Below are 23,803 nucleotides of genomic sequence, written 5' to 3' on the forward strand. Positions count from 1 at the left end.
CTTCGGTCCAAGTTGTAGACTACATCTTTAAACAGATAAATGGGCATGGAATCTTGCTTGCACGAAACCTATTTCAGGACGGCGACTTGGCCGACGATGTTGGGCTTACAGAATCCGACAAGCAGACAACCGTTTACTCGCTGAAGTTGAAACTCAGGTTGTTCCAGAGCAGTATACTCTCTGCTTTGAGTTTCGCTATGGAATGCCTTATGCTATCTGCGAAACAAGAGATACGCCTTACCGCCTTCGAGAACAATTGTCTTCGCCAAATCCTTAGAATCAGTTGGAGAGGCCGTGTCAACCACGACGAGATCCGCGCTCTAACTGGCCAGCCAGATATCGCAAACGTTGTATGACAACGTAAATGGACATTCTGATATGGATTCTGCACTTGTCAAAGCACCATTATACCTTTTATTCTTCGTCTATTTATTCTTCGATCGTAAATGTCCATGATGATCATGATACTGACCACCTACCACTATCTGTGGTTTTTTTACTTCCCAATGTTCCCACAGATTTGAAACTCAAAAAGAAATCAAAATGGTTTTCGAAACATAATTGGAAAAACAGCAGACATCTCGTTATACATATTAACACTTACATCCCCTTCTATCTCTTGTACGTGTACCTTATCAGTTATTGCAACTTAAATAGGTTAGATCTGACAGAATTTCTGAGCTAAATTAGTATTATAAGGAAATTGTATCATGTTTGAAAGAAGCTAAATGTAGAGCTGTTCCTTTAGAACGTATCCCTATTGGTACTTGAAAATCAATCTGGTCACCAAATCCCAATTTAAAGACTGTGAAAAACAAAGCTAAATTCTGGCTTCGAGTTTGGAACGATTGTGGCCGACCACGATCAGGGTGTGTTACAAGAAGTAAAAAAACAAAAATAAAGCGAATTACAAGAAGTATCTTAGGTCAGTAAGGTAGCGTGGCATGGATTTCCCTGTGAGTAAACCTAAATGGTGTAAAGTGATTAATCCTGAAAGGCTTGAAAATGAATATTCTTGCAGTGATGCCATACCACCATCTATCTGGCAGAAGCATCATTCTTCAATTTTTCTGTTGTTGACTATTCCGTACATGCCGTTTATTCTCGTTTCATTGCACCTTTTTTTTCTATCCAGTATTTCACAGCGACAAGCAATTCCCATTACATGTTCTGCTGTATGTAGTGGTATTAAGAATTTAAAATCTGATTCTGTTCAAATAGATGGGATAGCTGAAGTTCTTCTTTCCCAAAGTTGTCCTGCACTCGTTTTACAGTTACTTTTTCAGATGTGTATATGCACATCTAGTGTTACAGAGAGTTTCCTGCGTGGCACTATAAGTTCAATATTAAAACGGGGAAAATCTCCTACTGGTTGTTCTTCATACCGGCCCATTGCTGTTTCTTGTAATATAAGTAAATTAATTGAACATATAGCTCTTCTCCATCTAATTAATAGGACTAATGAAGGAGACAACCAGTTTGGTTTTCGTAATGTGGTGGGTTGTTAGTATCCTCATTGCATTTTAGCATCTCTTCTTCCGGATAATAATGCCAAGAATAAAGCAATTTATATTTGTGCTTTAGATCTTTCAAAAAATTTGACAGTGTAATCCTTTCCCAGCTTTTTTATTCCCTTTATATTTGAGGTGTTAATTTGTCATTTACTCTGCTTCTGCAGTATTGATATAGCAACTCTTTTCTTTCTTAGTTTGAAATCTTCTTCAACTACTACTATTAAAGTTAAAAGAGGCGTAAGACAAGGTGGCAATTTGTCACCTACACTTTTAAAATTTATATTTCTGGCGTGCTTGCAAAAATATCCTCTACATAACTATCTGATTTTTCATATGTTTCTTATCGGGCTTATGCTGATGATTTGCTCCTAATTAGTCGGACTAGGACTGGTCTCTCCAAAATGGTACCTTCTGTTTCCGAAGCTTTTTGTGGGATTGGCCTTTGTTTGAATAAAAAGAAGTGTGAGTTTTTATCTTTCGCTTCAACTTCATCATCTCCTCTTAATTGTGACACTTCCTCTATTCCGTATTTGGATTCTTTGCGGTGGTTGGGCATAAGCCTTACTAATAAGCTTTTTTCGTCAGTACACTGTTTACTAAATTTTTAAAAGAATACAATTTGGATATGGGAAAATTGTTCCTAATCAAGGCAAATATAATAGACAGGCTCTGGCAAAACTCTACTCTACATACTGCAGTCAATCAGTCCTTGATGCGGCAGGAATCTACCCCATCCTGAGAAAAATAAGAATCCAGAGTAGTTATTTCAGGTACTGTAAGTTCCTCCTTTTCATTCCTCCTTGGACACGTAACCGGATTCTATCGGTAAATATGGTGCACCTGATATAACATTAAAGTTGGAAAAGCTACACAAGATGCTCTCAAGTACTGTTCTTGATGTGCTTTCTCCACATAATCATCTTTTAAAATTTTTTCTATAGTTAGCTTTTTTTTTGTGAATTTCATTTCTGGTTGTATTTAAAATTTTTTTATTTCTCTAAATTTTTTTGTGCGTTTTTATATATTTTTTTATATGGTGTACCTGATATAACATTAAATTTGGGGAAAGCTACACAGAAAGCTCTCAGATACTACTCTTGATGGGTTTCTCCACATAATCATATTTAAAGTTCTTTCTATAGTTATCTTTCGTTGGTTGACCTTTTTTTTGTGAATTTCATTTCTTGTTTGTATTTACTGTTATTTTTTTTATTTCTCTATAATTTGTTTTTTTTGTGAGTGTGTGTTTATTTAACTTTTTGAGTTTATTTAATTAAAAAAAATTCTATAGTCATCATTTTTTCGTTTTTGTATGTTTTGCGTTTTTTGTGTGTATTTGCTCCACATTTTAATACTTTTAAAGCGTTTTTGTGGGAAAGAAATAAATCATTTTTATTATTATATAAAGAATTGAAAACAAAAATCATAGCAAAGTAGACAACATATGCAACAACTGTCAATTTTTTTTATCGCCAAATTTGATAAATATACTTTGCATAAGCTTAGACGTTATATTTTTGCGATTTTAGTTTCAATTTTACTCTTCCAGTCCATTAAAATTACTTTGTATTTTGTTAGATTTTTCTTTTTTAGACTTTACATAGAGAAAAGGTCATACCTCTTACTTTAATCGTGATTTTTTGTCAAAAAGTCTGTTTTTTGAAAATTAAAAGTTTTTGTCAAAAAGAAGCACTTACAGCAAACTTAAGTTCTGAACTCATTCCTTCACGAAATCAGAAAATGTCCAAAATAGCAGTGTATTAGCACTGTTTTGCCAAGATTTTAGTAAATATTAAAATAATTTTAAAATTACAGATCAATTACAATTCTTTAACCTTTTTACTACTTTTGGAGACACTAATTAAAATGGAATCACCCATTGAGGCCATACCACGCTATTTTAGTTTGCTTGTGTTCGTGATATGTCTGTTTTTCAGCGACGATTGTTTTAACCATTTATGCTGCGAATATATTATTAAAAATATTCCTAAAAATAGCAGTAAAAGAAGCCAACGCCAGTCCAGTGGGTTTTCTGAAAAGGAAACGTTCCATTTCAGGACCGCTAACACAATCTATTACTGAAAGTCTAATCGCAGGCTAGCTGTATAAGTCTTTTGAAGATCTCACAACCGTTTAGCCATTTCCACTAAACATGTTCTATATATCTTCTTCACATGTTAAGAAGAGATGGCGTGAAGAATATGCGTATAGTAGAGTCCAAGAACACAAAGAGCGCTGTGTGCTTTATAGCGGCAGCCACTGTAAATCCGTAATCTCTACAGCTCGAAATAACACAGAAACGAAAAAGCGAAAGAATGAGTAGTACGTGACACAAATAATCACTGTTCATCGCTCAGAAACTAAACCAATATTAAAGCCTTTTTATTAAGACCAAGCTCTGAACAACTCGAATAACCTCTCTCCGGTACTAAAGCCTGTGACACTAACTGCCAAAATACACTTCCCAAGCATGATTCTAGGTAACTCTAGATCACTGACGAATAAAGTGGACGAGCTAGAGCCTGTCTTAAGCACCTAATCGATACCACTAGTAATAATTACCGAGTGCTTAGATATTAGAGCAGAAACAGGTGCTATTAAAGGCTATATGAACTTTTTCAATACCAGGCGTGATAGACAAGATGCAAGACGTGGAGGTGAAGTACGCATCTACTTCCGTGAACATTTGCCATGTAGACAACTTAGTAAACCCCTCAGATTTGCGTCATGAAGTAAACTGGCTTTGGTGCAAGCTGAGAGGGTTACCAAAAACTTAAACTTGCATCATTCTAGCAGCGGTGTATAATACTGGAAGTAGCCGTAACCGACATGAATTAGTGATATCCTTGCATTGTCAAGTTGATGATTTTCACAAACAATTCAGTAATCAAGCTATCGCTGAAGATTTTAACTTAACCAATAAAAAGTGGATTTCACATGTATTAGATCTGAAACAAGTGGTCGGTGTTCCTAGTCATGGAAGTGTAAGCATACTAGACCTCATACTAACGAATATTGAGATGTTATGTGAACCGTCAGTATCCCTAGGACCCCTGGCTAAGTCAGACCACAACATACTCTGATGAAATTCAAAGAGGAGAATTCATACGTCAAAACAAAACAAAAATTTTTTAGTTAAAAAAATTTAACTTCATCCAATATTTTGAAAAAAAATCTACAATTCGATCCACTCACGCGGGACATTATAACCAGATGCAGCCGTTTCTAACTATATTTCGCTGCAACAATCCTAGGTATAATATATACATCTGATTGCTCGCTTAGGCTGTATGTTGACAGCATTGTACGTGAAGGTCACTACTTAATCATGAGTTTAACAAGTATGCGTAGGTTGGGCTTCTTTGATCGCCAACCCCTACTGTTTTATACAACCTACATCAATTCTATCCACGAGTATTCCTGTTGTCCTTTTTAGGGTCCTCAAGCTCAAAGCACTGTTTACATGACAGCAGAACTAGAATATGTCTAAGATGTGCTAATAAAGTAATACTTGGACCCCGCTTCAGCTACTATGAAAGTGGTGTTGAACATTATTCTTTCGAAGACATGATTTGATAATAAAATTTGGGAAAAAGCTATTAGCAAACGAGACACACCGATCAATTTTTCCACCATCTGCACAGATCAGTAGAACCACTAGGCATCACAATAAACTACTACCCGTTAAGTTCTGTACGAGCAGATTTAGAAATTCCTTCGTGCCATATTTTGTGGGTATATTTAGCAACTGACTTTTTTTTTCATGGTCTATTTCTTTTGTGATCGTAAAAGTAGCTTAATTTAGCGTTAATTTTTTAGTGCTACGATAGCGATTTAAATAAACGAATTACTTAATTACTTAAGTGGCCCAAAAGATACTCTAAACTGTACAAAAGCATCACCAGTAATTTTTTTGCGAATATGATTTGCTAAATTTGGTAAATTTGCAAAATGTTCACAAAATTAGATAATCATTTTGCACTTTTTCTTTATTTTTGGAACGTTAATTTTAGCGGGAAAAAACAAACAAACAGTTTTCTCAATTAAATTGCATGTAAGACACGTGACTTAGGTGGCTCGAGCTAAGCTTTCCCACAATTTCTTCCATATTAAATTTTATTTGGCGGACACGAAACCTAAAGATCTCTGGTTAAAAGCAAACCCATAATTACCAGGAAGGTTGTTCACATATCCACCATCGAGTAAAAGATGGCCGTCTATTGGATCGCATAAAGGCGGCATATAGCCAGATAAAGACATCGATGCCCGAACATATCGCCAAAGACTACCTGAAAAGAAAGGACAAAGTACCATACAGAATCAGAGTTGGATTTGAAGCACCTGAGACTCAAAACTCTTGCTCTTTTTATTGACTTAGAATTGCTCAGAAAAGAACCGGCTGTATGATAACATCTCTCTTTCTTGCCAGTATGATACCTGGCCCCTCTTTCTAGCATACGCTTATGAAGTGATCTGGTGGGCTTTTGAAATAGGTTGCAAAACAAATCAGCGGAATAAAAAAAAACAAAAAAACTAATATTTTAATAGTTAAGTTAATACGTTGTTTTATTATTCAATTATATTTTATATCCTGCTAGATGCATCAATCAGTGTCAAAAAGGCACCAAACACGAACTCCAATTTTTAAAAGGACAGACACATTTGTTGCGCAAATTAACATAGTATTTAGAGTCGTCGCTCCGGTAATCTTGATTGATATCGTATCATGAATCTGGTAGGAGCTATCTGGAACAAAGCTGTCATTTTAAAACAGGAGGGATCGAAATAGTTTTTTTTTTTCATTTTTCATTGATAAACTGATTTAGACCAGGGAGCAATAAAAAGGCAAATAATTAGTCTGCAAAATAACCTTATAAAATACAAGTTCCAGCACACCCCCAGCCATCAAAACTTCAAAAATAATGAGATACTCACCATATTGGCCAGTGCCAGGGGCGTAGCTCTTGGGGAAAGGGGCAATAGGGGTCCATATCTGGATAGTAAAGGGGTATAGGCTATATACCAATTTTCTTCGAGAAATTATTTGGAGAATGGCAACTGCCCCCCCCCCTACAAAAACGAAGCCCCTGGCCAATAGCACTTTGAATAATCGGATTGGCCCTACATTGAAAGCCCAAGACTTCCCAGATATACTCTGGGAAGTATATCTGAATAACCCCTCAAACAAAAAAAAAAGTCCTTATTTTCTACATATCCATGCTAAGGATTTCGTAACTCTGCCCCAGAATCCCTGAACCGCTTAAGTTTTGGATGTGAATCCATTCAGCAAGGAGTAGTAAACATACGAAAGATCTTCAATACCGCCAGAACATAATTTGCACTTTACAGAAAAAAAAATATAAATGAATGTAAATTGGCAGTATAATAAACATATACTGATACTTTTTAATCAAAATGTTAATGTCATTTGATTTAATGAAAGTAAAAATGTTTAAATTTATTTTCCATCTTTTTTTTTTTAAGATACGCTATTTTGACAATCTAAATGCACATAGTGTATTTTGTTAGTTAGAATTTGCCATCAATATTCTCTCAAATTTTATCTTCATAGACAGAGCCTTAGTAGTACTATTACCGCAATAGTTTCGGTGGTAGCAGAAGTAGTTGCAGTGTTAGTGTTGTATTAGCAGTAGTAGTAGCAGTTTTATTAAAGCTACCATGTGCATATTGGCTTTTGTTCAGGTGAATATCACTTTCATGGTACCCCCGAAGTTTCATCTTGACTCGTTAAGCCCTTCCAAAAATATCATTAATGTGCGCTTTTGACTCATCGCTCATCTTAATGCCCTTCGGTATTTTGGGAAAGTAGAAGTGAAACATGAACACCTCTTCTCAATAACATATACTGTATGTAAACAATGAACAAATGGCATAGCTTGCAGCCGTTGTCCTGAGGCCTCGGGGGCGGGGAAGGGGGGGTGAAAGACATCTCAAAACACATAATTACTGAGCTTTCAACAATGCTTAAAAAACTAATGTCCCAAAACTTTGTTTGGATGTTTGTTATGGAAAAAGATGGGCGTGGGGGAGGGGTTCTCTCAACTAACTTTGACTCATAAAAAGGGCACTATAACTTCCAATTTAAAATCATATGAGTTCCATGTAAATTCAATATGACCACCAATTCCATAAGATACTTATATGCCCCCATGGCATGGCTTAAAGCCCTTGACCCACGGCTCTGGGGGATATTCCAACCTTGGAGGCATTGTTATATGTTCTTTGGACTATTTTAAACATAATTGTTATCGCACAATTTAAATCACATACATTTGGTGAAAAGAGTGATGGTTGGAGGGGGGGGGGGCTAGTTGATCTCCATCACTACTGACCCTTAAAAAGGGAACTAGAACTTCCGATCTCAGCCAAATGAGCCATGTCTAAAGTTTATACCACCATCCTTTCTATACGAACCTCAAATGCTAAAGGGGCATAACTTACAACCTTCGCCCTTAGGCTCTGGTGGTTTGTATCAAACTCAATGGCTTTGTTATATGATCTTTCGACTACTTTGAACAAAAGCCTTGTCTCAAAATGTCAATTGAATGCATCTCGGGAAAACACGACGTGCTTGTGTATGTGGATCGGTTTGTGTTTGATTGTAGCTGCGCTCTGATCTCTTTGACTCTTAAAAAGGGCATTGGAACTTCTGATTATCCAACGAGTCCCATCCAAAACTAATACGACAACCTTTTCTATAAGAACCTTATATACCCAAGGCATAACTTACAACCCTTGCCCTGAGAGCTGTCGGAAGGTCTTCCTCACCGACATAATTTCTGGACCCTTCAACTACGATGAACAAATATGTTATCTCCATATTTTGATTAGAGAAATTAAGGGAAATGATGAGTGTGTAAGGGGTGGGGATGTTTGCTCTCAAATCACTCTGACTCTTAATAAGAGCACTGTAACTTCAAATCAAATGTGCCCCATCTGAAGTTTATACGACCGTCTATTCAATAAAAACTACATATTCCCTCATGGTATAACTTACAGCCCTATCCCCAGGGAGATTGTGGGTTGTGTCAATACTAGAGGCATTATCATATGTTTTTTGCACTATTTTCAACAAAAAGGCTCTCATAATTTCAATCTGACGCGCTTAGTGAAAAGTGGGGTTGTCAGGGGGGGGGGGGGAGCTAAATATCCTCTATCACTTCTGACTCTTAAAAACGATCTAGAAGTTCCAATTTTCAACCAAATGAGTCTCTTCTAAAGTTAAAGAACCATCCCTTTCATAAAAATCTTAAATGCCCTGCGGCATAAATTAAAACCCTCTCCCCCTGTTCTGGTGGCTTGTATCACCCCCAAAGCCTTGTTATTTGACCTTCGGACTATTTTGAATAGAATGACTGTATCAAACTTTTTTTATTCGATGTGTTTAGGGAAAAAACGACGTGTTGAGGGGGGATAGCTGCCCGCAGATCACTTTGACTTTAAAAAAAGGACTAGAATTTCATATTACAAATCCAATGAGTCCCCTCCGAAGTATATACGACCACCTCTATTCTATAAGAACCTTATATGCCCCCTGGGGCATAACTTGGAACCCTTGCCCCGAGAACTGTGGAGACGGGATTGTCTTCCTCAGAGACACAATTCCCGGACTCTTCGATTACAATCGAATTACAGACACTTACAACCTTATCCCCAGGGCACTGGGGGGTTGTGTCAGCACTAGAGGCATTGTTATTTGTTCTTTGGACAAATTTCAGCAAAATCGCTATCTTATAATTTTAATCTAATTCGTTTTGCGAAAGGGGTTACTTGAGGGGGGGGGGGGGCTTGCTGCGCTCCATCACTTTTGACTCTTAAAAGGGGGCTAGAACTTCCCATTTGCAACCCAACGAGCCTCCTCTAAAGGTTATACACCCATCCCTTCCATAAAAACATTGGATGCCCCTGGGGAATAACTTAAAACCTTTGCCCCTAGGCTCTGGGGGTTTGTTTCAACCCCAAAAGCCTTATTATATGACATTTAGATTATTTTGAATAAAATAACTATCTCAAAATTTCTATTAAATGCATTTTGGGACAATATTACGTGTGTGTGTTTGTGGGATGAGGGGGAGGCTTAGCTGCCCTCTGACCACTTTGATTCCAAAAAATTGCACTAGAACTTCTGATTACCGATCCAATGAGCCCCCTCCGAGGTTTATATGACCACTCTTTCTATAAAAACCTTATATACCCCCAGGGCATAACTTACAACCCTCGCCCTGAGGGCTGAGGGGAATTTGTCATATTCAAAGGCACAATTTTTCGGACTTTTCAACTACGCTGAAAAATATAGCAATCTAAAAATTTTTGTTGGAAGTGTTTCAGAAAATGATGGGCGTGGTGGAGGGGGAGGGGTGCATTTACCCTTCGATCACTTTCGACTGATAACAAAGGCAGTAGTACTTTCAAGTTCCGATCAAATGAGTCCTTTTTGAAGCTTCTACGTACGTGTGTCTGGGAGGGGGGATAGCTGCCCTCCAACCACTTTGACTCTTAAAAATAGCACTAGAGCTTCTGATTACCAATCCAATGAACCCTGTCCTAAGTTTATATGACCGAGCATTGTATAGGAAACCTTATATGCCCACAGGGCATAACTTACAACCCTTGCCCTGAAGGCCGTGAGGTTGACATAATCAAAAACATAATTTCCAGACTTTCCAACTACGTTGAACAAAATGGCTATATCAAACTTTTGACTGGAAGTGTTTGGAGAAATGAAGGGCATGGGGGGAGGGGGCAATCGCCCTCCCATTACATTCAACTATCAAAACTGGCACTAGCCTATCAATTCTAATCGAATGAGCCTTTTTTGAAGTTTCTACGACAACGCTTTCCTTAAGAACCTTATATGCCCCCCAGTCAGAAATTGCAACCCTTGTCCTAAGGGCAGTAAGGGGTTGTCATATTCAAAGATACAATTTCCAAAATTTTCAATTACGTTGAACAAAATGGCTATATCAAAATTCTTATCAGAAGTGCTTTGAGAAATGAAGTGCGTGTAAGGAGGCATTCGCCCTCCAATTACTATCAAATATCAAAGGGGACACTAGTATGTTCAATTTACAATCGAATGAGCCCTGGGTATAACTTAAAACCCTTACCCTGAGGGATGTGGGGGGGGGGTCATCATCCTGAAAGACATAATTTCCAGACCTTTCAACTACGTTGAACAAAATGGCTATCTCAAAATTTTGATTGGATGTGTTTGGAGAAAGGGTAGGCGTGGGAGCGGAGTTATTTGCCATTTAATTCCTGTCGACTATTAAAAAGGGCACTAGTGGTTTCAATATCCAATCGAACAATTCCTTTTTGAAGTTTCTACAACAACGCTTTCTATAAAAACCTTATGATTACCAATACAATGAACCCCCTCTGAGGGAGAGTTGTCATCCTCAAAGACATGATTTCCGGACCTTTCAACTACGTTGAACAAAACAGTTAACTGGAAATTTTGATTGGATGTGTTTGGGAAAAGGGTGGGCGTGGGAAGGGGGTTAGTTGCCATCCAATCACTTTCGACTATTAAAAGGGGCACTAGCCGATTCAATTTCCAATCGAATGAGCACTTTTTAAAGTTTCTACGACAATTCTTTCCATACAAAGTGCCCTGGTCTGAGACAAAAATGTAAAATAATACTTTGTGCCAACATCGTAGGCAGCGCCATTGCGCTGCCTATGATAAGACAAGACAAAATCTGCTTCCACCAATTTTTGTACTACCTTCCTAAGAAGTAGCACCCTGAATGGCCTGGGATTTTTTTTTAGATCTTGGCCGTGGTGACATTTAAATAGCACAAGAGACGCAATACAGAATGTAGGATGGCTAAATAGTAGTTATTTATGTCAGCCTCAGGCAGTCTAGAACTGCGACAACTTCAGTGTAGTATTTTTTTTTTTACCAATAAAGAAGAGAGGCAGCGTAAAAACCTTAAAAAAGGCAAAGATTATGTAAAAAAAAAAAGTATTTTAGTATATGAGATTTCATACCCTTCATTTAAGTAATAAAGGTCTAAAATAAGATTATCATTTGCCCCCTGACCTAACAAAGGTCAACTGATAGACCTCAATACTACGGTTTTCTTTTTTTCTTTTGGCAATTCTAAAACTATGATGTTTTTTAAGCACGGACCAATTCTCATCAGGCTTCCCAAGTTAATTTTTATACCGCTATTTTTTTCTCAAATTTGGCACCCGCAAAACTAAAAACGGCATAAGTAAATTTTGAGGCTTACTTTCTTTTACAAAAATTGAACTCCCAATTCTCCATTTTTTTCAAATATATAATCTTGTGCAGGTTTTCAATAAAACAATTCTAACACTCAAATTTAATTTTCACTGAAATTGATAGTTTAACAAGACTGTTTCAAAGAGTTAAATCCATACAATTTTCCCTGAAATTTGATTTCGAAGAATAAAAAATATATAGGAATCGCATGTTTTAATTAGATAAATACTTTATTACTTACCGAAAAGAAATATGAAAGTGTCGCTTTAAAGTAAACAGATTTTTTTTTTTAATTTATTTCAACCAATTAAATAATAAACATAACTAGCAACCCTGATGCTTAAAGGTGACTTTTCACCAATAAGGTAAGCTCCTCTTAAACCATCAAAATTCCAGACTGAATTTTGATTAAAGAAAAAACAATACGCAGAAATCCAATCAGTGTATGTGGAAGCATAAGGCTGCGTACATACGAACGTATAAGAGTTGGTGTATAGTTTTCTATGCACTTCAACAAATATGCAGTGCGAAACGTGAACTTAAGCGAACAAGCATCGGTGAAACAAAGGTGGACCAATAGGTGAACCAATTGAACAGACACATATAAGGACGTCAAACATGAGCGACGAAATATTTGTAAGGAAGTTATAATGATTTGACACATATAATGACGTTATAAGGATTTGACACATATAAGGACGTTATATTGATTTTGAGAAGTTAGGAATCAAGAACTTACCATGTGTGTGAACCCTCATTTGACTAGAAGTTAGATCAGTAGAAATGGCAAAGAATGGTATCCACAGATCTTCAATTTGGATATCCTCAAAGACATCTTTAATGAGGGCATTGAATGACCGACCAGTGAACATCGACGTAATGGGATAGGTTAGGTCAAACAGTTGTCGCCAGATTTGTATCATTTTCTGTAATGACAAATAAAATAGATGCTCAGAAAATAAATTACTAGTTTACCTCATAAAAACAGTAACCCAACGTATAACGGCCTATTTCATTTCAAAAATAAATGATGGTCTTTCTGACTTGGTTTTTGTTTCAATTCTTTATTTGTCTCAATGTTTAATTTAAAAGGTTAGGTTTACGTTTAACTTTTCTTCTTTCCTTGTTTTGAGTGCTGACGAAAGCTTGGAATGGGAAAAAAAAAATTCGATTTTTTTTCGATTTCGATTTCTGATAGGGCTAAATCGGGAAACATCTCTTCTTATAGGGTCGGCCAGGTGTGGGGCTAATATCCTGATTATTGGCCTCTTTTGATTTATTTTGTTTAATAAATTTATTGGATTATTCCCTTATATTTTTACCGTCACCTGACATTTAGCGGTCACTTTAAGACTTGCGAACCCCCTCCGAATCTCTTTTATACGCTTGGATTAGGAAAACTCTGAATGCTTTAGTTCATTTTATGCCATTAGGAACACCGGCACCTCTCATGCCTTTCATAGTAGTAACTGAAATCAGTAGAAATATGATTCAGCCTATTAACTCAAAATAATTTAACATAAAACCGAACCGTTACATTTCAGTCAGTATTTACCAAGGATTTTAGGTTTGACGAAAAAACAACAAAATAAGGTTGCTACTAAAGTTTGCGTATTTCCGAAAGAAAATATTTCATCTTTTTCTTTTAAATCTTTAGTGATTTATCATTCTGTTAATCTCTTTTTTTCATTTTTAGCTCGGAACAACAATTGAGCATCTTCATGATGTTAAAAAAAAAGTTTTGGCTATGTTTTGAAACTTGTCTACTGGCAAACAAATATTACTTTTATTTTTAAATTTTAAACGAGGATTCTATAGACTCAAAAATTTGTTCCTATTTGTTCATCTTACAGCTTACAGCTTTGGTCCCATTTGTTCATCTTACAGCTTGCTTTTTACTTGTTATACAATTTACAATACTAAAACAATTACATTTGAATACCCATCACTTTCATCACTTTTCTCGAATATAAACTTTCGACATATTTCTAATAAATCTGTCAAATTTTCTTATAACAATATCTACATAGTCTGTGCGCTTGTTTTTTCCCATTCCTTACCCTCTTTTTGGATTCTTATTTTTTTTTTTTATTAAACGTGGACTTTTGTGAAGCATAAAATATTCAAAAATAGTCAATTTGAGTATCCTTAGACACCCTTTAACAAGGTAATAGAAGGATCTGCCAGTCAAGATCGAATTGATGAAATAGGTTAGATAGAAGTTGTCCCAAAATTTGTATCATTCCAAGATAATACATCAAATAAATTTTCACATTCCTACTTTAACGTGTTTATTTAGTTGTTCACTACAGTAAATACTAACGCAAAAAATCCAAGAATTTGACAAGAAAACGATTTATTAATGAAAATACTTCTCTTAGGAGAGGTAAGCAGTTAAGAGTCGGTGAAGAAAGTAAAAAGTGGTAATTCCAATGAATACAAATACCATATATGTGACAGCTAAAGGCCATGCAGCATTATTTCTACTTTTTCAGATGCAGTTAGCAATAGACCCTCGCCCCACCCATTATGACTTTCCTTTTTCCCCTCTGAAAAAAAAGTCGTCTTACGTCTACCGAGGACTTTTGTTTTATGTTCCCGCACTTAAAGATTAGGTAGCAGACCTAAAAAAAAATTATTGCAAAGAAAATGAGTTGATGAGCAAACGTGCTTTAATGCAGAACTGAGAGCAGGGTTACACCCAGTGAGAAAAAAAATCACTAGATTTTATTGACTTTTGTTTCATTTAGTGATTTTCTTCAATAATATAGTAGTTTATGTGCTGATTTAGTGATTTTTTGTTTAGGCAATAAAAAAATATTATTAGAGAGGCAGCATTGGCTGAGAGCCAAATAGGAACCTGGAAGCTCAACGTAGGATATCAAAGTCCAGGCCCATGGACCCCTGGTTGAAACCTGATAGGAATTTTTCGTTTATCTTTTCTAGTAAGCTGACAGACTTGTGAGTATCTTTTTTGTTAATGTTAATATTAATTGAAAACTGCACTCAAATCAAGATACAGAATTACCTCAAAAGCCAAATAATGTAGGATTCAGCAAATGACCTTGAACATGTCATTATTGAGTACGTTGTGGAGAAAAGGAAGATAAATAAAACATAAGAAATTATTGAGGAATGTACATAACACAGTACATATAATATCTGCCTGATATTATATATAGTATCAGTAAATATAATATCTGCCTGAATACATTGTGTTCAGGATATACCCTCAGGATATATGTTACCGTGAATGTCCAAAATTTGTAAATGTCGACATTCATTTGGTGCATCTCCGAAATACTTTTTTTTTCTCCTTGGATTGAGTCAGCGCCGTCAGTAAACTTTTTCAGTTTAATGCAAGGTATGATGATGACAGGTTAGGTTAGATTAGCTTAGGTGACGTTTCTTACACAAATTCTGACATTTATAACCAAATTTAATCTAACCAAACCTAAGATAATCGAACTTAACTTTAACTTTTACCATCATAGCTTGCATAAGACAGAAAAAGCTGATTCGCAAAGCTAGTTGAACCAAGCAAAAAAAAAAAAAAAAAAAAAAAAAAAAAGAGAAAAGAAAAGAAAAAAAGAAAAAAGGAATTTCCGACATTCACCGGTAGATGTGGAAATTAACCAGATTTCGGACATTCACGGTAACATATAGCTGGCTTACTATTTGATTTTGTGTCAATTTGTGTAACCATCAACATCTATATTTGCGGTGCAAATCCTAACTAACTTTTTTTTCTCTTAAGTCCAAGTCACACACATGCTTAGACAGACATCCATGTCTAGATTTAATCATCTTCAACCAGTCATAATTTGCTTCCTCTCCTATAAGGAGTATGGAGTAGACAAAATGATGGAGCTGCACAAGCGTTGATGTTTGGCCATGCACACGCGTGAACTAGGCTTAAAATAATAATTGTCACTTATAGAAGATCGACTGATCCAATAGCTTGGAAAAATGAAGCTTAAGCGTAGAATCATGGAATATTTATTGAAGAAAAAGGGAGAAAAAAGAAAAGAAGAGCAAGTGAAGCTGATTACCATGGCCCATTTTTTTGCAATAGCATGTACGGTGTCCGAGTTCCTCTCCATACACCATAGCGCTCCAGTAAAAGCTCCAATGCTCACACCACCAACCATATCAATAGGTATTCCCGTGTCTTCAAGAGCTTTCATAATTCCTACATGAGCGGCCCCTCGCGCACCACCACCTCCAAGAACGAGCCCAATAGATTCTCCTAGAATTAGAAAGCAAAGCAGGATGAGATATGGCAGGTAAGCATAAAGACCATATAAATGTACTTATTTCTAAATAATATTAATCAACCATCAAAACAAGCAAATGAGAAAATCTTTCCTGGTTACAACATATCTTCTGAATAGTAAAACAAAATACAAACTGACTAAAGTGTAATTCGGATGGTTTAAAAAACAAAAAGAAAACTTCGAAAATAAAACAGTTCAAAATAGGGATGAAACCTTTTTATTGGAAGTGAACAGATATAAAATTTAACTGGATATTTCGAACACATATACAGTGTTCATCATCAGCAGTAAAACTAGACATGAATAAAAATAAACAAAATTTATACCTAATAAACTAATTACATATAGTTTATTGCTCTTATTTTTTTCAATGCAACAGCGGAAGCCAGTCTCTTTGACCTTTTCGGTTCCGGTTCATTAGATTTATCTGACATCAGCGGAGTGTCATTTTTCACTAACTTACTATACTTTATTTATGATAGTTTATAAATCTATAGTTAATGAGCTTTTAACAGGTTAAATCTTAAGCTATGACTAAATACCATGTCTATACGCAAACATAGACAAGAAAATAACAAGCCGATTACACTGAGTTTTGATTTTTCCATCCTTGCGACATAGAACAGAATATGGTTCGATCGTAACCTCTGGTACGCGTTTAAGAGAAAAGAAGATGATAAAAAACCCATACAACCATTCTTCCCCATTGCATTGCCACGATCCCGATGAAATTGTATCAACAATTCAAGGAATCAATTTTTCATGACACTGATAAAGAAGCTTTAGAATATAAATCCATGGACAAAAAGATACGCACAGCCGCTATTGGCGAAGATACCAAATAATGAAAATAGCCCATTGAAGCCAAGGCTTCATAGATATATGTTTGAGTAGAAACTTGGAAACACAACTCCATGTTAAAATTGGGCCAATACAAGGATTTTAGCACATATTAGAGACCAAAAGTGAGGGACTTCTAGTCTAAATAAAAATTCACTAAAAATACCCCCGCTCCACATAATTCGTCACTTACATAACTCCCGTACATTCAAGCACCATCTAAGGAATGGTCTTAAATGATTAGATATGCATTGTTATCAATAAGTACATTAATGACTAAATTTTAACTAACATAAGAAAATAAATATTAAATTGAATTAGACAAGGGTCCCAATGGCCCCAATAGTTTTAAGCGGAACGAGGATCGCATAACGATAAAAAGGAGGTAAATCATAGGCAGTTAAAAGAAGAGCAGTACGCACATGTATAGGCCGAAGTCTATGCTTGGTAACACAAGGCCTCCGTTCTATTCAAGCTACCACTAACTTGGTTGATAGGCTTGCAGTCATCCCGTATATTTTAAGTTCGATGAACTTAGTATATATCCGTTAACATATCCATGTCAGACTCATGGAGTTCTTAAAAATTACATTGATTGATAAATGCCAATTAAAACGAGAAAAATATAAAATTTAAAACGTTTTGGTGGTAGCCAGTGCCAAACTAAAAAAAAAAGGAAAGAAATAATGGCAAAAATCCAGAAAATTGCTAAAACGCGTGGCACCTAAAACATAATTTTTTTTTTAGGACAATCATTTATTTTCCGTGCTCTTTGGGCTGAGCCACTAAACGGTATGAGAGGAGATGTACCAATAAAGCCAGAGAATAACACATTTCTCAGCTTTTCTACACAGAGAAGACCAGCGTTCTCAATATTTTCTTTTTTGGTAACCTGCTTTCATTTTAGGAAAAATTGTTGCATTTCAAATCAAAGTCCATCTTTCCTTTGTCTGTGATTCTTTCAATCGACCTATAATGTACTGCTAGAATTTTTGACATTCTTTCTACCTCTCCTCGTCAAAAAAAGATTCAGCAACTAAACACCACAAGTTATCAATGCTCTATGTGCCATAAATAGATATGGAATGTATTTACCCTGTTTGTTATTTGGAGGCCAAAGGAGTAATATGCCTAGGCAGCACTGAGCAGCAGCTAGGCCTAAGAGGCCTAGCTGCACCAAGTATACTCGATCCCAAAGGCAGATTTATCGTTTGGTCTTTACCAGTCACGGACTCAGTTTGCTTCTTAATTAAAAGAAGAAAATAAATCTCATAGACTATGCTGTTCAAGAGACAAGAAATCTTGTTTATTTGAACAGTAGGACCACAAATCTATAGGAAATCATTATCCCAAATATACTTTGAAAATAATCCGTACTTCAGTTTATTAAACCTTATGTTTTATATACTTTATACTTCAATTTGCACAAGTACTTTACACTTTACAAAAGTACCAAGTTTGTAGTCACTCCTATGCCCCCATACCAACACACAGAAACTAAATGTTGAACTCAATCCATAATTACAAAGAAAAATAGCTAGTGAAAAAATTATTATCGAGAAAAAAGTCGACCAAAACATTGTTAAGGAAAAACTATGGTTTAAGAGGCCAATTAATGTTGCTACACTTTTAAAATCAGGATACAAAATACAAGGTAATACTTTAAAAAAAATCAACACTCACGCAAATAAAATATACTAGTTAAAAATTAAAACCGCTAGTATAAATACAATCTAATTACTCGCCCTTATTCGTGTCATAAACAATTCAAACCCCCAAAGAACTCCTCAGAAACAGCAATAAACCGCACAATAATCTTTTGGTTTTCTGTTGTTCTGAAAAAAAAAATCAAGACTAATTAAATTAATAGGTTTTTAATTATTAGTTTTTTTAATTATTCAATTATTAATTAAATTAATTAATATATTTGTTTCTACTTCCTCTTTACGCTGTAGGAAACTATATTAGAATTCCACAGAGCTGTTCTTCTTTAAATTTTTATGAAGTTACGATCAGGATTCTATTATATTTTACTAATACTACTATGAGCTTGCTATAATATTCAATCGATTAAGACGACTAACTGGCAAACTCAACCCCTTCAAACTCTATGAGCCTGGCCACATCACAAAGCTCTGTGACAAAATCACACAAGATCAAAAGATTTAAAGCCATGTTTACAATTTTAGATTTTGCAATGAGGACAAGGACTTTATTCAGATCTCTATTATATGCGTAATTCCAAGCACTCATGTCGCAAAAAAGGATAACGATCAAAAATGTGGTGTTTAAAACCAAACGAAAAAACAAATTAAAAAACAAAGCGAATATTTCGAGAGGACAACCACCTCTCTTCTTCAGCGTGAAACAAAGAAATATATTCAAGGAGGTGCCGAAGAAAAAACCAATGAAAAACCCAAAAAATAAAGATGAATAAATTCAACAATAGCAAAAAATTGTAATAATTAAAACCAAATACCTAACAACAATAAAGCGAGTCACTAATCAATATCCGTGATTTGCAAAAATTCAAAAAATTTGCGAACTGCCGTCGACGGGTACTAGCGAACAACTGATAAATAAAAGAAAACATTCAATCACCCAAGAAAAAACAAACCAGCAACTAAACAAGCCACTCCCCCTTTTTAGGAATTAAAAAATTTATATGCAAAAAGTTAGAACTAGTATAAAAAATAAAAACAAAAAAAATCATTTACTGAATGCAGCAAAATTAACAGTTAGTAAATCAAAACTGAACGAAAATTTGCTAATTGCAGTCGTTTTTCTCAAAATACCTTCGGCTATTATAAAATTAATATTTGCAATAAAAAAACAAAACAAAAAACAATATCTAGGAGGAGCTACTATAAATAATGTATAAAAAAAACATGCGTTTTTGTCAAACTGAAATTAAAGAGCAGCAATGAAACTTAAAAGGAGCAGAAATTACTCTGTAAATGACAGGGAGGAGGAATTAAAGAGGAGGCAGCCCCTAAACCATGAAAAATGTTATAACAGTGTTTGAGAGTGTTTCCCCGAAATTCAGATAAACTTTCTGAGGCTCCTGGCTTTTGATGGGTATCATTAACCCCAAATGAATCTTAATATTTGGAAAAAACATGATGAGCCTTTTGAAATATTAAATTCCTTTTTGTGAGTTGTAGTTACTATTGGACCGAGTCACTCCTTACTGACAGTTAGTTACTCCAAAATGTTTAAACTGTTTGAACCGCTCCCAGTACCTAAAACTGGGCCCCAGATGAACGAAAGCTATAAAAGGAACCGGGTCTCTTTGCTTTGGCTTTTTGAATCGCATTTGCCAAATACTTGAAGACCTACCAGTTCTATTGCCAATAAAGCGTTACTCTAAAATTTGTTTGATTGGATGTAAATAATTTCTTAAAAAAAAAAAAAAAAAAAAAAAAAAAAAAAAAAAAAAAAAAAAAAAAAAAAAAAAAAAAAAGTAAAAAATAGTAATACCTGTCAACCATCTTGCAAGCCGGGAAAAATCTGAATGTGGATCAGGCGCTCCTGTCAACAAATTTCTGTATTGTAAATGCTAAAAAGAAAATTATTTCATGTCAAACTGTCAATATTTTCGTTATTTTTGCAAGGTCGGCGACCTGACCTTATGATGTATCAGCTTAAAGGTAGTAACAGGGACGCGCAAGGGGATGGGTACGAAGCAACAAACCTATCCCCTCAAAAGATATTAAATTATAGGCCCTAATCCTTCAATTTACGGCCACCCCACCCCCCTAAAAAATCCTAATTACGTGCCTGAAGGGCGCTTTTCGTTTACCCACAAATTCATATGCATTTACTTATTCACGAGTATATATGCACATATTGGATATTAAGATGTTCTTGAGTATTAATTTACACACAGAACTTTACAAGGCAAAAGAGTTCATTTGTTTGCGCCAAGCGAGTTCCAATTCATATAATTCCTACAGAATTATCATTTTTTTTTCGTTTAGTTCTTAGTTGGCAAGAGGAAAACTTCCTAAGCCACAAAGTTGACAACATTTGGCATAGTTCTTTTCGATTTTAACGTCTAACATACTTTACTTATGCGGAAAACTAAAGTGACAAAAATTGGTTTAAAAAGCTGGTTATAATGGATTTCCCATTTACTGCCTACGAATAATATGTTTGGTACCTTTTGCCAGAATTATGTTTCAGAAAGATTCAAAGGTGTTAAAAACTCCCATCGTTACTAAATTTAAAAAAAATATTATGCATTAAGTCTTTATTTTGATTGGTCAATCATAATTTTTATATTTGAATGTTGATTACAAATGTGCATATGTTTCATTTTACTGACAAGTGTCACTAAAATCTTGCCCGAGAATTACCATTGTAAACTTAAGATACTTCATTCTAGAGAGGCCACATGTACACATTAAATACACACTTCTTTTTTTGGAAAAGATTTGTCAGAGGAGAAAATCCTTGAAGGTAAGATATGAAGAAACCCTACTTGAACATCAAGTGGAAGATGACACAACAGGTCAGCTGAGCGTCCTTTAGATTGAATGAATCATCTCACTATTAATATACTAAAATATAGGTTCTATTAGCTATATAACTCAAGGTGACCTGTATACACATTCCGCTGAGCAAAGCTTCATTACAGGCAACGCCTTGTGAGAAGACACTTGCTAGGTGCCTAATCCATTCAAAAATTAGAATTTTAACTAAACATTCATAAAATTAGCTGAAGGAATTATCATCATGTTTCCTAGTTTTACGTCTACCTCCTCAAGTAATTTTAACCTTACGGACAAAATTTACTATGCTATGAGGTTTTGTGACGTTAAGTATAACCTTGAGCACTTGCGTGGTCTTTTCACACTAGACTAAAACATAAATTAATAAAACCTTCATAATTATCATCCACATCAGGGCTTCTTAAACTATGGGTCGCGACCCCATTCGGGGTCGCGTAGCAAAATTATGGGGTCGCGAGTGATAAAAATACAATTTAGCAAAAAATGTTTTTTAACTTGTAAAATTATTGTTATAAAGAAAAATAACAATCATCGTAGATAAATATATATTAAATTGTTCTGGTTCGGAAAGACTGTTTATACCAGCATTTCTATTCTGATCATTATAATATCTTGTATAAATTTAATATGAATCAGAAGATGTTATAGAAATTTATAAAAAATGTAGATTTATTTTAGTCAAACTCTTAAAACCGAAATAATCCTGATAAATATTATCAACAAAATTTCTAAGTGTTATTTCGAAGAAACTATATATACATTTCGTGTTATTTTCATTTAGCCATTTTATGATTGTGAACAAAGTGCATGTTATTCCGAATTAGTCAATTTAACCCTTTCGCGACCGACGGGACCTTACAGTCATGGCATGTAAAAATCCTTTGGGCGCTTCTTAATTGATTGATAGCGCCAGATATGCGTCAGGATGCTGTTAAAGTCATAAATTATATTAAGAGCCATGCCCTTAACAGTCACTTATTTTCAAATATCTGTAAGGATACGGATTCCAACTACACAACTTTGTTATTATATGCAGAAATAAGATGGTTGTCAAGAGGTCAAAGTTTAAAAAGATTATTGTTACTAAAGGACGAGATGGAAATATTTTTGACTGAAAATTTCTTGGTGATATATTTATTAGGTAACAATATACATATTCATATGAAAATATATAAATTTAGAATTCGTTTTGAAACATATAAAAATCTAAAATTGAAATTTGCACAAAATTTGCAAAAAACGAAAATGTGAATTTGCTGCTTTTTTTCAAAATGACTTGTGGCTATCCAAGTTGTGTTATTTGTCAGATATTTTTGCGAAGTTAAGCGATCTTAACTTGTCTCTTCAAGGAAAAAATAGCGATATATTTACTTCAAACGATAAAATTGGAAGTTTTATTAAAAAGATCAGCATTTGGAAAAGTAGGGTCGAAAAAATTCGTTCGAAATGCTTTCTAGTGTCGACAATTTTGTAAATGAAGAAATTCATCGTAAAACTTTTATTGCAAAAACTATTGTAGATCACTTAAAAGCGCTAGAAATACGGTTCCAGACATATTTTATATTAAATATTGATTTAAAAAAAATAGTTTGGATTCAACAGCCGTTTTGGATTGGCTTAAGTGAGATTGATCATCTGCCACTTAAAGCTCAAGAGGAATTTGCTGAGCTTTCGTGTGACTCAAACTTAAAACTACAATTCCAAAAAAAAGCCCTTGACTGAATTCTGGATCAGAACTAGAACTGAATTTCCCACAATCGCCGATATGGCGTTAAATGTACTTCTGCCATTCAACACCACATATTTATGTGAATTTACTTTCTCAGCTTTAACACATATTAAATCCCAATATCGTTCAGCGATAAAAAATGTTAAAGAGGTCTTACGTCCAGTAGTTGCACCAACATTACACCAAGATTTGATTTGTTATGCAATAAAAAACAGGCACATCCATCTCATTAAATTTTTAACGTAAACTTTAATTTAATATTTACTACGCAACTACTTGGATATATTCGAGAGAATTAATACGGTCAGAATCCAACTTTTGTTTTTGAAACTGTAATAAAAACATTTCTATAAAATTTTGTGCAAATTTCAATTTTAGATTTTTATATGTTTCAAAACGAATTCTAAATTTATATATTTTCATATGAATATGTATATTGTTACCTAATAAATATATCACCAAAAAATTTTAATTCATTTTTCTTATATATTTGTTGGGGTCGTTAAGAAACTCGCAATCATAAATGGGGTCGGGAATTACAAAAGTTTAAGAAGCCCTGGTCTACATCCATCACAATCATCATAACATTATAACAATCATCACAAAATCATAGATTTGAGCTCTTATCAAGCATAAAAGGCTTGAAAGGAAAAGTTCATCGATAGATATTTCATGTA

The 23,803-nt window shown here is 34.8% G+C and overlaps 1 protein-coding gene and 1 long non-coding RNA gene across 5 annotated transcripts in view; one reads left to right on the forward strand and one right to left on the reverse strand.

Annotated features, from left to right (window-relative positions):
• LOC136033137 (neuropathy target esterase sws-like) overlaps positions 1-23,803 on the reverse strand; it is a 201,282-nt gene that overhangs the window by 23,410 nt on the left and 154,069 nt on the right. For all 4 annotated transcript variants that reach the window (XM_065713787.1, XM_065713796.1, XM_065713805.1 and 1 more), the window contains 4 exons: positions 20,364-20,442; positions 15,819-16,015; positions 12,506-12,692; positions 5,687-5,803 (listed from right to left, as the gene is read on the reverse strand). In XM_065713787.1, coding sequence (XP_065569859.1) covers positions 5,687-5,803; positions 12,506-12,692; positions 15,819-16,015; positions 20,364-20,442 — 580 coding nt within the window. The remainder of the gene's footprint in view (positions 1-5,686; positions 5,804-12,505; positions 12,693-15,818; positions 16,016-20,363; positions 20,443-23,803) is intronic.
• LOC136033165 (uncharacterized) overlaps positions 18,899-23,803 on the forward strand; it is a 73,144-nt gene continuing 68,239 nt past the window's right edge. Inside the window, exon 1 of the long non-coding RNA XR_010618869.1 lies at positions 18,899-20,346. This is a non-coding gene — a long non-coding RNA (uncharacterized LOC136033165). The remainder of the gene's footprint in view (positions 20,347-23,803) is intronic.

The sequence above is a fragment of the Artemia franciscana genome, chromosome 1 (assembly GCF_032884065.1).
Source record: "Artemia franciscana chromosome 1, ASM3288406v1, whole genome shotgun sequence".
NCBI classification, from domain to species: Eukaryota; Metazoa; Arthropoda; class Branchiopoda; order Anostraca; family Artemiidae; genus Artemia; species Artemia franciscana.